The 13224-nt window shown below is 47.1% G+C and overlaps 1 protein-coding gene across 4 annotated transcripts in view; it reads left to right on the forward strand.

Annotated features, from left to right (window-relative positions):
- The first annotated feature begins 706 nt into the window (after positions 1-706).
- Positions 707-13224, forward strand: part of CAST (calpastatin) — a 68045-nt gene continuing 55527 nt past the window's right edge. For 3 of the 4 annotated variants that reach the window (XM_074165849.1, XM_074165847.1, XM_074165850.1), the window contains exons 1-2: positions 707-853; positions 8589-8654. In XM_074165849.1, the coding sequence (XP_074021950.1) occupies positions 833-853; positions 8589-8654 (87 nt within the window). In that variant the 5' untranslated portion in view covers positions 707-832. Of the gene's footprint in view, positions 854-991; positions 1059-8588; positions 8655-13224 lie in introns of those variants that run through there. The other variant, XM_074165848.1, reaches the window with a different exon arrangement.

The raw sequence follows: 13224 nt of genomic DNA on the forward strand, positions 1-13224 counted from the left end.
TGGTGGAGGACCCAGGGTCCCAGAGGAGCTGGAGAGCCAAAGGAGCTGCAGTGTTGGGGAGCTGGTGGAGTCAGGGAGCTGGAGGAGCTGGAGGCACTAGGGTCCTGGAGGAGCAAGGGATCCAGAGGAGCCAGGGAGCTGAGGGAGCAAGGATCACGGAGGAGCGGGGTTGTCAGAGGAACTGGGGTCCTGGAGGAGCTGGGATGTTGGGCTGTCAGAGGATCCGAGGTGCCAGAGGAGCTGGGGAGCTGAGGGAGCCACGGTCCCAGAGGAGCTGGGATGTCAGGGAGCCGGAGGAGTGGGGTGTTGGGGTATTGGAGGCGCCGGGGTCCCCTGAGGAGCCAGGGTGTCAGAGCAGCCGCTGCCACGGGGCTCCGTCGAGAGGGAAGCCCTGACAGGGCAGGATCCCCGGCACCACCTCCCTCAGCGCCAACCTGAGGGCCGTCCGTCCATCGCCAACACTTTTTCAAGGGGAAAGGCTCAGGGGCCGACTTCTGTGAGGAAAAGGAAAGCGTTTGTGCCTTTTTTTTCCCACAAAACTCCCTTTTTTTAAAGCAAAGCCACTCTTGTCTCGAGCGGGCGCCGTCCCGCCAGAGGCGCTGACAGGGAGAGCAGTGCCCGCCGCCTCACGCCCGGCCCCCGCCCGTCCGCCTCAGCCGGGGCCCCGCCGCCGGCCCCCCCGGCCCCGGCCCGGGCAGGAAGGGGAGGGACCGGCCGCCGAGCGGGACGGGAGGGCTGCGGCGCCGGGACCGCTGCTCGCCGCCACCGGCCGCCCCCCTCGCCCCCCTTCCTCGCAGCAGCGCCGAGGGCAGGCGGCGAGGAGCCCACCGCCATGTCGCAGCCTGGAGCGGCGGTAAGACTGGGGTGTGGGTGCGTGTGAGGGGGGGAGGGCAATGGCGGGCCGGCCCCGCCGCGCCACAGCCCCGGCGGGGAGGAGGCGGGTGCCGCCCTGGGGCGTGAGGCGGCTGCCGGGGCGCGGCCAGGCAGGGCCGGGCGGTGGCGGGCGGCGAAGAGCAGCGGGCAGCGCCATGGCCTTCGCACGGTGGTGGTACGCCATGGTAAATACGGGGGGGGGCCGCGGCCATGGGAGCGGGCCGGGGGGCGAGGCCGGGCCGGGAGGTACGGGGGGCGGCCGGGGACGGGGGGCTCCCCGGGACGGGGTGTTCCCCAGGCTCCCTCCCCGCTCCGGGGTGAGGGCTTAAGGAGGGACAAGGAATAGGATTTTGTGGTGACTGGCGGCAAATCAGCGCTTTTTTTAAACGCTGGCGCAGTAGAGTTTCGGGTCAGATGAGAACTTGGTGTTCTCTGGCTGCGCTTCCGTAATCCCTCCGCTGCCTTTTACCAGCTCTACTTGTAAAAAGCCCTGCTTTCTCGTGCTTTTGGTTGTTTTCGTAATCTTCTGAATAATGCAAGCTCGCTAGCTGACGAAACTACCGCACGGCAATTTGCGACATGAGGCAGAATTTATTTGGGATTGTTGCAGCTCCGGGAAAAACTCCGCAGTCTGCCTTTTTTTTCAGCAACATGTTTTTAACTGCAGGTGGGTGGTGGAGTTGCCAGGAATAGTCCTCGCTTGCCAGCGACTCCCTGAGTAAACCACAGCCCTCTGATGGCTCCGTGCGGTTTGGCTGGACTTAGGTCGGTCCTCGTTACTGTGACGAACCTGCAATTACCTTAAAAAGTGTTCTTTATAATTTATTAGTCATACGAGGAAATGGTTGGTCTCTCGATGGAGTGGTGAGGAAAAGTTTGCACACTGTTAAAGTTTTACAGAAAGTGTGCATTGTGTAAGGTGGCTTTCAGAGAAAGTACCACTTTAATGTGTTTCCTAAATAGATAATCAGGTAGGTTTAATCTGTTGAATTTATAACTGTACTTTTAAATGGCTCAGAGTAGCTTGGATCAGTGTTGAGTGATGTTTTCAGGTATCATTCCTTGTGTCAAGTCAGATCAGTGATAGAGTGTGGTGCAGGTGACACAAAGGTACAGGAAGGAAAGTTTAGAAACTGCTGCATTGAGTGATGACACGAACGGTAAAGGCCTCGGTAGTCCTGGTGCACCGAATCCAGGGTGAGAAAAGATGCTAAGACAACGTAACTACCTGTGATCGGCTAAGGAAACCGCTCCTCCGTGTGCTCCGTGGGAAGCCCGTTGTTGCAGTTGTTGGCAGCAGCAGAGGACCTATGGCCTCCGTGTGAGACACACATCCTCTCTTGACGCGTGCACGTGTCTCACACAGGGCAGTGTCTGCCTGGAGGACCTCACGGCCTAAAGGATGAGTAAGCAAAGCAGAAAAGGTGCAAGAGAGGAACAGACAGAAAAGAGATTCACTGCTCTACCAGGGTTTTTACTGGCTGGTGTATTTAAAGCAGAATGGGATGGCCGTAAGAAGAATCCATTTTTCAGCTTGCCATTCTTTATGTTGCTAGTTGTAGTTCCCCGGCACCTCTTTCTGCCTGGCAGTGTTCTTAGCAGCGTCAGAGAGCTCCTTCCCAATTTCAACCAAAACCAAAGGTCAGATTCCTATCCACATAAAATGACATGTCTCCTTTAATATCTGTGATGCCAAGCCGGTTGACTTCAGTGGAGAATCTCCCAAGGAGACTTCCCTCCTCACCCAGTTGCTGAGCGTGTCATCACTGCGGCCCTCCGAGGTGCTGCACAATGGCTTTGAACCAAAGGCTCATTAGTGCTGATGGGGCCCCTGAGGCTTGGAAGGAGTTTCTTGCAGCAAGACCTGTAGTTGAGGTCTGACTATTGCATGGGCAGGCTGAAAATGCAGTTGTTTGGTTGGTTGTTAGTATTTTGCTCTGTGCTTTTCACCTGGGGCAGTTACATTATGAATGCTCTTTGGCTCAGAAGTTAAAGGTGTGTCTATAAAACAATATATGAAGGACAAAGGAGTCCAGGAAAGCTGGAAATTCTTCGAGAAGGAAATCTTTAAGGCGCAGGAGCTGGCCATGCCCATGTGCTGTAGGATGAGCCAGTGGGGAAGACCAGCCTGGTTGAATCGAGAGCTCTGGCTGGAACTGGGGAAGAAAAGGAAAGTTTATAGCCTCTGGAAGACGGGGCACGGCACTCAGGAAGACTACAAAGATTGCCTGAGACTGTGCAGGGAGAACATTAGAAGGGCCAAAGCCCAACTGGAACTTAATCCAGCTGTTGCTGTAAAAGACAATAAAAAGGTTTCTATAAGGAAGACTGAGGAGAATCTCCATCATTTATCGGATGCGGAGGGAAACATAGTGACCAAAGATGAGGAAAAGGCTGACGTACTCAATGCCTTTTCTGCCTCAGACTTTAACGTAAGACCAGTTGTTCTCCAGGTACCCAGCCTGTGAGATGGGGAACAGAATGACCCCCCTAATTCAATGAGAAACGGTGAGGGGTCTGCTACGTCACTTAGACACACAAAAGCCTGTGGGGCTGGATGATATCCACCCCAGGGTGCCAAGGGAGCTGGTGGATGTGCTCACCAAGCCACTTGCCATCACTTACCAGCAGTCCTGGCCAACTGGGAAGGTCCCAGTGGACTGGAAAACAGCGAATGTGATGCCGGTCTACAAGGGGGGCCCCAAGGACGATCTGGGGACCTCCAGGCCTGTTGGTCTGACCTCAGTGCTAGGGAAGGATGTGGAGCAGATGATCTTGAGTGCCATCACGCGGCACTTGAAGGACAATCAGGCGATCAGGCCCAGTCAGCGTGGGTTTATGAAAGGCAGGTCCTGCTTGACAAACCTGATCTCCCTCTATGACGAGGTGACCCACTTGGTGGGTAAGGGAAACGCTGTGGATGTTGTCTCTCTAGACTCTAGTAAAGCTTTTAACACAATTTCCCACAGCATTCTCCTGGAGAAACTGGCTCATGGCTTGGATGGGCATGTGCTTCGCTGGGTGAAAAACTGGCTGGAGGGACGGGCTCAGAGAGTGGTGATGAATAGTCCTTCTATACCGGGCACTGGTGAGCCCCCACGTCGATGGCTGTGTCCAGTTTTGGGCCCCTCACGGCAGGAGGGACATTGAGGGGCTGGAGCGTGTCCAGAGAAAGGCAACAGAGCTGGTGAGGGGTCTGGAGCACAAGTCTTGTGAGGAGCAGCTGATGGAGCTGGGGGTGTTCAGCCTGGAGACAAGGAGGCTGAGGGGAGACCTTCTCGCTCTCTACAACTCCCTGAAAGGAGGGTGTAGCCAGGGGGGGTCGGCCTCTTCTCCCAAGGAACAGGCGATGGAACAAGAGGAAACGTCTTCAAGTTGCCCGAGGGGAGGTTTAGGATGGATATTGGGAACAATTTCTTCATGGAAAGGGTTGTGAAGCCTTGGCAGAGGCTGCCCAGGGCAGTGGTGGAGTCACCATCCCTGGAGGTATTTCAAAGCCGGGCAGACGTGGTGCTGAGGGACATGGGTCAGTGGTGGGTTTGTGTCGCGGACGGAGTGATTAACTTCACTAGTTAGAGTGAAGTAGTGAAATGTTTATTAAGGTGAAACAGTGATTTAACAAAATCAGTAGTAAGTGCGATAAAACCAGTAGTAAATGCTATAGTGTTTTACGAGATTCAATGTCAAGGCACACTCTACTATTTACTGCAGAGAGGACAGGGTCAAACAAGCTGTCAGGGAGACCCTCCCGTTAAGTCACGAGGTTCAGAAAGGACCCCCTTTCTTTCTAAATTCCTTCTCAGAGAGGAGTCTAGGTGCGGCTGGATCCAATCCTAGTCCCAGACTTGGTCAACGGTTTATGTCTAAAGGATTATATATGCACAATCAATCCTTTACATTACTTAGCTTAAGATTTCAAAGTTTAGCATGCTATTAGTCACTTACTGAGAATCTGTTGCGGCAAGGAATCTCTCAACCTTGAGGAGTAGAACCTTAAGCGAGCGTCCTCACAGAAGGGGAGATCCTGGCTTGCAGCCCGCTGCCGTACAGGAGAGTTCAGAGGGCTCTTGGGTTGTCCACTATTTATGCAGTAAGATAATTGACCTATAGTCATATTCTCATGGGAACAAAATATCTAGGTCCCCACTCCAGACAGTGTTTTGACTATGTTGCCAGCCATCCCCCAAAGTCCAAGTGCAAGTTATCACAACTGATGTTGTGATGGCCATGGTGGCCAAGGCCCGAGCCGGAGCTGGGGTGGGTGGGGAGGAAGCAAAATGGGGAGAGCACAACGCCACAGTTTGTCAGTGTTGGGTTGATGGTTGGACTTGATGACCTTAAAGGTCCCTTCCAACCTGGACAATTCTATAATTCTGTGAGTAGTGTCATCGTGTTTTTGTGCAGTGTAGAACAGGATGAAGATCTCAGGATAAACTTCCTTGTTCATGATACTTTATCTATTTTGTGAAGATGTCATTATGGGTGGGTTTGCATGTTTTGTTTTTAGTTAATAAAGTTTGAAAATTATTTGGACTGAGCTAGCAACTATAAGGAATGGTTGTTAGCTCGTTAGTTAAACTAGAAATGTAACTTCAACTGTACACCCACTGTTCATGTGACAGAGCTGGAGCTGCTCCTGTCCACTGGCTTGGTTATGGATGCGTTTCTTTGGCACTGCAAGGAAAGATGACCAGAAAAAGGAAATAGTGCCCAAAGGAAAAGTCAACTCTGTCATCCACTTGGGAATGTAAAGGAGCAGTGCACGCGTACTGCCTCAGAAAACCTGAGCTTAGTTTCTTGTGGACAGATCGATTTATTTGCTTTATTTTATTTTTATATTTAATTTTTATTTTCTAGAAGGTTCAGAGGTTGGAAATACAGAACAGAAAAGAGCTGTTGAAGGGCATGTTTGAAACAGGGTCCCTTCTCATGTCTTAAGCATCAGCTGTTCAGGGAACCAGCTTGGTCCTCTCAGGAGGTGTGTTAGGAAGTTGTGCTTTCCAAGGTCACCGCCTCAGGATGGCAGGCTTTCAAGTGAGGTAATACTTCCATAGGCTGCTTTATTATCTGAGGCCAGAGAGTATCAGCACTTGATGTGTACACACTGCATGATGCCAGCTTACTGCATCAAAAATTACTTTGGTTGGACTATATGTGCTTTGTTCTTGTGGTTAAAATAAATGTATTTGGCTTTTAAGTCCCATTATTACAGGTGCTGTTTGACAGAACCTTCTGGAGAGAAGATGGTATGCATTTAATCTCTCTGTAACTCAAGTTTAGGGGTGGAAAAATTGTGGTCCTTGGCCTGGTCCATTCCTTCTCCTCTCTGGCCAGTGAAGCCACCCTGGGATGTCCCTCAGGGACGTGGCGTTGATGTTTTGCTCGAAGGGTGGTGAGGAAATCCTGCCAGCCCTCTTATCTTTCCCTCTCCGCAAGCAGCGCAGACTCCCGTACCTGACCCCCTGCTCCGGGAAAACAGGAGCAGCGTCTGCCAAGGCTGGAGGGGACACTCTGAGCTCCGTCCTCCTGCTGGGACACCGCGTTTCCCCCTGCACAGTCCTGGGACGAGGGGCCCTATTGATGCTGTGTCCTGTCTGGTTCGGGTTTCCTTGGTGGGAAGGTGAGGAGATGGACTTAGGGAGGAAGGGTAACACCAGATCTGGCCCTGGTGAAAGCCTGGCACACTCAGTAGGAACCGAGTAAGGCTCCTGCATTCTGTGACTTGGTTTAATAAAAGAAAAAAGAAAATAAAGTCTAGGCTTTAACTGGTGTTGCTGCTCTTAAAGCGATGTCCAAATTTGAAGAATCAAATGAATATGAAGTGATATGGTTTAGTGATGTGTTTTTTCAGTGTTGGCTTGATGGTTGGACTGCATGATCTGAAAGGTCCCTTCCAACCTGGGCAATTCCATGATTCTGTGAATAAAAGCAATAAAATACATGCAGTGTACAGAAAGACATGCTTGCTTTATTAGCTGAAGTAGCTGGGGCAGCACTTGGCTTTTAGAGTGTTGTGATGCCAGGAGGATCCGTTTAGGAAGAGAGCCCGGTCTGCACAACTGAGTTTCTGGGCAGGAGCTGTATCCCCTCAGCCTTACAGCATTGCTGGCTCTGCGAGAGCATGCTCACTGACATTGCTTTTACTGGTATGTATGTGGTGTGCTTTTATGGTAGCAATATAAAGCACAGATAACTGGGTTAATTGTGTCTATACTGAAAGTGCTATTATGTGGCAGTGAGTCAATTCATCTTTTACCTGAAAAGGCAACCTTTGGGGCTTGTTTTCCCTCTGAAGAGGCACAACTGGAGTAGGAGAATAGCATTTTCAGTTTTAAAACTTGTCAAATATCTTAGTCATGCCCAGAGTCATTTTAGAAACTTGAATTATTAGAGGTTGTCCAAAACAATTTTTGAAATTTTTGTCATGTACCACCCACCATAATGGAAACAGTTTAGAGACATGCTATTTTTTTTTACATTTAGTTTTATTGTTCATTCAGCTATAGTATTTTCCCAGCCTGTCTGCTGATGTATTCGAGCACATTCCCGTTGAAGATAGTGCAGTGATACATGGATCATTACTTTCTCCCTATAGCCATGTAAAGAAAAATCTGCAGGAACTCATTACTTCCGTGAGTTAGCAAACTTTACCTCCTGCTGCTCAGTCCTCAAAACAGAAGGGAATAAATCGGTCTCAAATCATCTCCTGTCTTTACTTAACAAAACAAACCAGACGTGAATCCTCCTTCCCAGATGTCTCAGTTGCTGTGGGAAGTTACAGCAGCTGAGATATTAGCTATATTATGTTGCCATTTATATTCATGGTGAAATTTCTTGCTTTTTTAATTTTTTTTTTTTTTAAATTCTAAAAATACAGCAATATGCTTTTGAAAAAGATTTTTGAGGGACCTTATTCACCACTTCTCAGAGATACAGAGAGTAAAATGTTCTGGGTGCCAGTGTGCATGATGAACGTGTGCCTTTCTGTGTGTTGCCGCACGTGGGGAGCAAACGGGATGGCACATGAGGCTGGATGAAGGCAAGAGGTTTAAAGTCGTGGAGGGGATAAAAGAGGCATGGCGTTTGGGGAACCTGGAAGAACTGTGTTTCCTAATGTGCACCTGTGACTGAACTGTTAGAGCATTTATTTTTTTGTATATGAGCAGCAGAATTCTAGAAGTCATAGGAACAGCTCCCTCCCAGGTTAGGAGGGGTGGGCATAGTGAGCGTCTCAGTGTGTCTGAGGACAGTTGAGATGTTGGAGCGGATGCTCGTAGTTGCACACCTTGTGTTGGTTTCTCAGAGCTGTTCAGTTTCTGCTGGAGCCTGTGGGACTGACAGCATTTCTGAAGCAAGTACTGGAGAGCACTGTGGGGATGAGGAATGAGTGATAACCGTAATATCTTCTAGAACTTCTCACAAGCAGTACACATAACAGTCACGTTATGTGTACTGCCCTGGGAGTCATGACTTGCTGACTGTGATTTCACTTGAAGTTACCCAGCAGGTCATTTAGAAACCATAGAGTTGGAAGGGACTTTAAAGATCATCAAATCCTGTCCAATAGTGAGAAGGAAAACTTACAATGCTCCCTTCTGGTGTATTGTGGTAGGTGGAAGGAACCACACACGCACTAAGACTTTTGGGAAGTTCTCTACATAGAAAGTATAACTTAAGATCTTAATAACTACACATCTATTTTCTCTACTTTACAGCATGGTGACAAGAAGGCAAGTGGAGCTTCTTCCACATCAGGAGAGAATAAAGCAGAAGCAGAAGAGGTAAATTCAAGTGTTTAAACATATTAAGAAGAAAAGTTGGTAGTGAATTTCCTCCTATGCAGACTTTTGTCTTTTGATAACAAAGTGGTAGTTTTCAGATAATTAACTGGTGACAGTAGTCGCTCATTATTCCTTCCAGGAATATATAGTTTTGTCTTGTGCTGCTGAGCAGCCTGTTGAAAATATTTCTTTGCTCTACTCATCCTTTCACAAATCCTTCATGTTAGTACTGGTGGGAATGATCTCAGTGGATGCATCTGTTCTGCTGTACAGGTACACTTCGGGACACATCTGATGGTCCCAGTTTCAGAAGTATGGATGAAGTAAGTGCAGTGTGATGCTTTCCAACCTGTCTGCATCCTGGCTTTTCTTCCAAAAATATAAATCCAAATTCACACATACATGTTCCATGTCTGGGCCATCTCCTGGCACACGTGCAAATACGTAGTCAGTGCTGTATTTTAGAAAAAATACTTTTTTTTTCAAGATACTGCCTCTTCAGGAATCGGTATTTACAGTTCCAGAGTTCCTGCTGGGTTTTAACGTTGAGTTTACACAAGCAACTTAACAGCCTGATCGTAGCGGCTGTTACTAACAGTCAGAAGCCATATGGGTTGGGGGCAGCATTGAGGTCAGCACTTTGAAGGGTCTCCTCTCTCCCAGCAGCTCCAAGCGCTGTCAGCCACTCAGAGGTAGGTCCTTGTGTGTTACAGGGAGTCAGGCTGGTATCACATAGAGAAGGTGGTGTCCAAGTCAGGACCCAAGCAGGAGCAGTGATTCCCTGAGGAAGGCTAAAAGCAGATTCAGAAAGTAAGGAATTTGTAGAAACATCTGTTATTAGTTGTCTGCTTTTTGGCTTCAAACATCAATCTTTGATACAGGGATGCCAGAAATAGTTGTGCCTGATACTTAACTATTTCTAAGCTGTGGTGTGCTTAGCTGCCCTGCAGATCACCACCAGTGAACGCTGTTATTACGGTCCTCTGAAGGAGATGATTAAAGCAATTACCTTTCTTTCCTGTACATGTTCCTGTCTAGCCTGGGAACATGTTCCTCCTTTCCTCTCTATACATCTTAGAGTTCTCCTAAATAGCATTGTTCTTTTATACATTCTTATTTTTATGCCAAATTCTTTGACTGCAGGTTGTTGCTCTTGATATAGAAGTGCTGACTTCTTTGTGGGAAGGGTGGGCATTGAAGGCTGTGGTTTGGGTTGTGGAGTTAGAGTTTCTGACCTCTCACTGAGAGTATGTTTCTAGCAAAAGAAGGTTGTCACTAAGTTTATCGCCCTGATGCTTCTACCTTGTGAGTCCTTAGAATACTGCATGTGTGTCCTCTTGTGAATTTCTTTAGATATTTGACTTGTTCCATTGGCTTTATAACACTTAAAAGTGAAAGTAGATCAAAATACTTTTCCTTAGGCCCATTGAATGCCATTAGGTTCACCACGGTTCACACTGACCTCCAAAAAGCTCTGAATTTTTAAGCAGTTGAGGTAGCAACTCAAAATCTTTGTACAGATTTCCCAGGAGTCTGCAATGGTATATTCTTGTTTAAAAGTTGTAGGGTTTTCCTGTAGTCCAGTTTTTGAAGCAGAAATTCATAATCCATCTGTAGATAGCTGTGGACAGTCTTGCCTAGAATATTGAGTTTGTTCATCTCCCTGCTAGAAAAGATTTGGTAATGCATTATAAAAATGACAAGGAAATACAAAGGTCTCTGAAGAATTCATATTCATATTGAAGGGAAAATTGTAAAAGCCGCATATGCTCATTGTTTAGGTAAAAATAACAATAAATGACTGTCTCTCAGATTCTTTGGGGACATAGTCCTGAAGGAGTGACAGAAGAAGAGTAAAGCTTTTGAAAAGTAAAGGTAGGAAAGGTCTGACACAGGTTTGAATGGGAGATGCTAATTAGCCACAACATCAAGAACTCAAGATGAGTGCTGTTAAAGTGTAGAATAGGCTTCTTAGACCTTTCCTTCTTGGAGGCTTACAAGCGGATTGACAAAAACACAGCAGGTTTACTGTGAATAGAAGCCTGCTTGGTAAGACATGACTTGCACAGAGCTGCTGAGGAGATTATATGGCTCCATAAGATTTTTCCATTTCTAGTATCATCATACAATAAAATAAAATAGTACATTAAAAGAGTTAGGAGTTACCGGTGTGAAGATGACCTATTCAATGATGTGATAGTTTTGCAGTTACATGGAGTCACCGTAGGGAGTACATGCACTTTGTCTATGATGTATCAACAGACATTAATCAGTTCATAAAACTTTCAGTGGCCAGAAACGTAGACCTTACCGCAGTACTGAGGTTCCAACTGTTGCCTCTCTTCCTTCTAAAATACTAAATTTAGTCTCTTCAGTTTCTGAAAACAAAACCTAAGACGTGTCCTTAAGGCTATACACCCATTTTACTTTAACCCTTGTCCTTCACCGTAGCCTGTGGTAGTGACTTGGAAGCCCTTTGGTTGCACTAACACTTAGTGACACTGCCCCTAGCACAGGAGAGAGGTGTTGTGAAAGGGTTTTGGAAGGGGTACGACCATGATACCCTGCTTTACAGGGCCGTGCTGCTGTTGGAAAGATCTCCTCTGCTTCATTACTTAATGTGTGTTATCAAAGGAAAGATAGAATCAGTGTTTTGCCTCAATTCAGCAGTGCCTCTCAGGCTTCAGTTCTGGACAGACTGGTGGGGTCTACTTGCTACAGGAATGGTCAGCTTTAGGTTGAGATACAGATAATCTGTCAATCTAATGATGAGCAACTGGTGAGCAACAGGTTGTTTTGTAGAAATAGGTAAAAGATTTGCTGGAAGGACAGAACTGGAAACTGCATGTGTGTCAGAATATGTAATTGAAAGAAGATATAGGCAGTTCTTTATTGGCATAGTTGACAGTGATTTGTGCGTTGTTATGGTTGTATTGGGCACTACTCAAGGACAAAGGTTAGCGTCCCAGGGGATACACCTGAAATCTTCATGTCTTGGTTTTCAGAAGCTTATATTTGTTGAATTCACATTCTGAGGAGAATCAGACGCTTCTTGAGAATCGAAATCAGCTTTAATGAAATGTTTTCGTTCCTGGTGGATGTGTGTGTGGTAGATGTTGACAGAAGAGCAATGATGGTTGCTGGAATTGGTGGTTGCTCATGCACTTGAAGCTGTGGCGTGTGTTTGCAGCTGGGATGCACCTGCTGCCCATAGAAGTGGGTGATGTAAGTCAACATGTTTGCAGCACGCCATTGCAAAGTGTATGACATAGGAAATTTCCTTTTTTCTCCTTCCCTCCTGATGCTCCAAGGCTTTTAGGAATTTTGTATGTAAAACGTTAGCACGTGAGAGACAGCTGGTGTGGTTTTCCTTTACCTCGCACTTTGACATCATCTTCAGCTTACGTGTGCCCTTCCACCAATTTCAGATACATTCAGACCTTGTGTGCAATCAAGGCGTTAGTGCTCTAGACACTTTTGGATGCTAAAAGATACATCCTTTCAAGGGGAGACGGGACAAAATCACTGAAAAGAAACCCAAGACAGTTTATGAAATACACTGAAATGAAGAAGTCCCGGAGCCACAAACTGTTTGACTCTGTGAGAGTATGTGGAAGGGGTATTGGCATGTACCTGACCTACTTTTACATCACTGCTTTTGTTTTATTTTATGCCTGCTGTTGGCTGCTGCTCGGGATGGGGAAACGGGATGTGGGACGCTTTGGCGGGCCTCAGTGAGACAGGTCTGATCTTGTGATGAGTTGCATGGTCCTGTTCTTGATGGCTGTGTTCGGTATTGCCCCTTCCGAGGGCTGCCCTAGGGGGCACGGTATGCTTTAGTACATAACTGCATGTGTAATTCATAACATTGATGCAAACCAAACGCTCCCGTTCTCCTCTGAAAACCCCGCGCTCTGTTTTGAGTTGATTCATGCTTGTGTTGTTAATGGCATTCTGTAATAAGACCTGTTCTCTTTTTACTGTTGTAGAGGGAAATACCAAGGAGAGCTTCTGTATCACTCTAAAAATCTGGTCTGTGCATTGCTGGTGTCTGCATGTAAAAATGTGGTATTAAAAGGAAGATGGAGCCATATATTCTAGGAATTTGAAGCCTCAGCTTAGAGTGGGGCCGTGATTTACCAGATATGGTGTGAAACAAGGCCCTCCCTAACGAGTCCTGCTGTTTGGAGTCATACTTTACAGCTGTGTAGACAAAATATGTGCTGCTTGCTCAGCTCATTATTCTTTACTTAACAGGAAATACATTCTTTACTTTGAGATGATGATGGTGATAATTGGCACCAAAGCATTACTATCCTTTTAGAATTGATTCTTTGCTCTGACATCAGGATTTCTGTCATAGCTTTTAACCCTGATGCTTGTGCAGCGTTTCTCATCCAGAAAAAGCATTAATGTTATTCAGAGTCCAGTGGATAATGCTGAATAAAGACATCATGGCTGGTAAAAGTCGGTTGGAGTGCCCACTACTGGTCTGAAATTGCACTACAGGTGCAAAAGTAACTTTGCTTAGAGCCTTTGTGAGGTTTCTTTCTATTTTGCTACCAAATTA

The sequence above is a fragment of the Numenius arquata genome, chromosome Z (assembly GCF_964106895.1).
Source record: "Numenius arquata chromosome Z, bNumArq3.hap1.1, whole genome shotgun sequence".
Lineage (NCBI taxonomy): Eukaryota > Metazoa > Chordata > Aves > Charadriiformes > Scolopacidae > Numenius > Numenius arquata.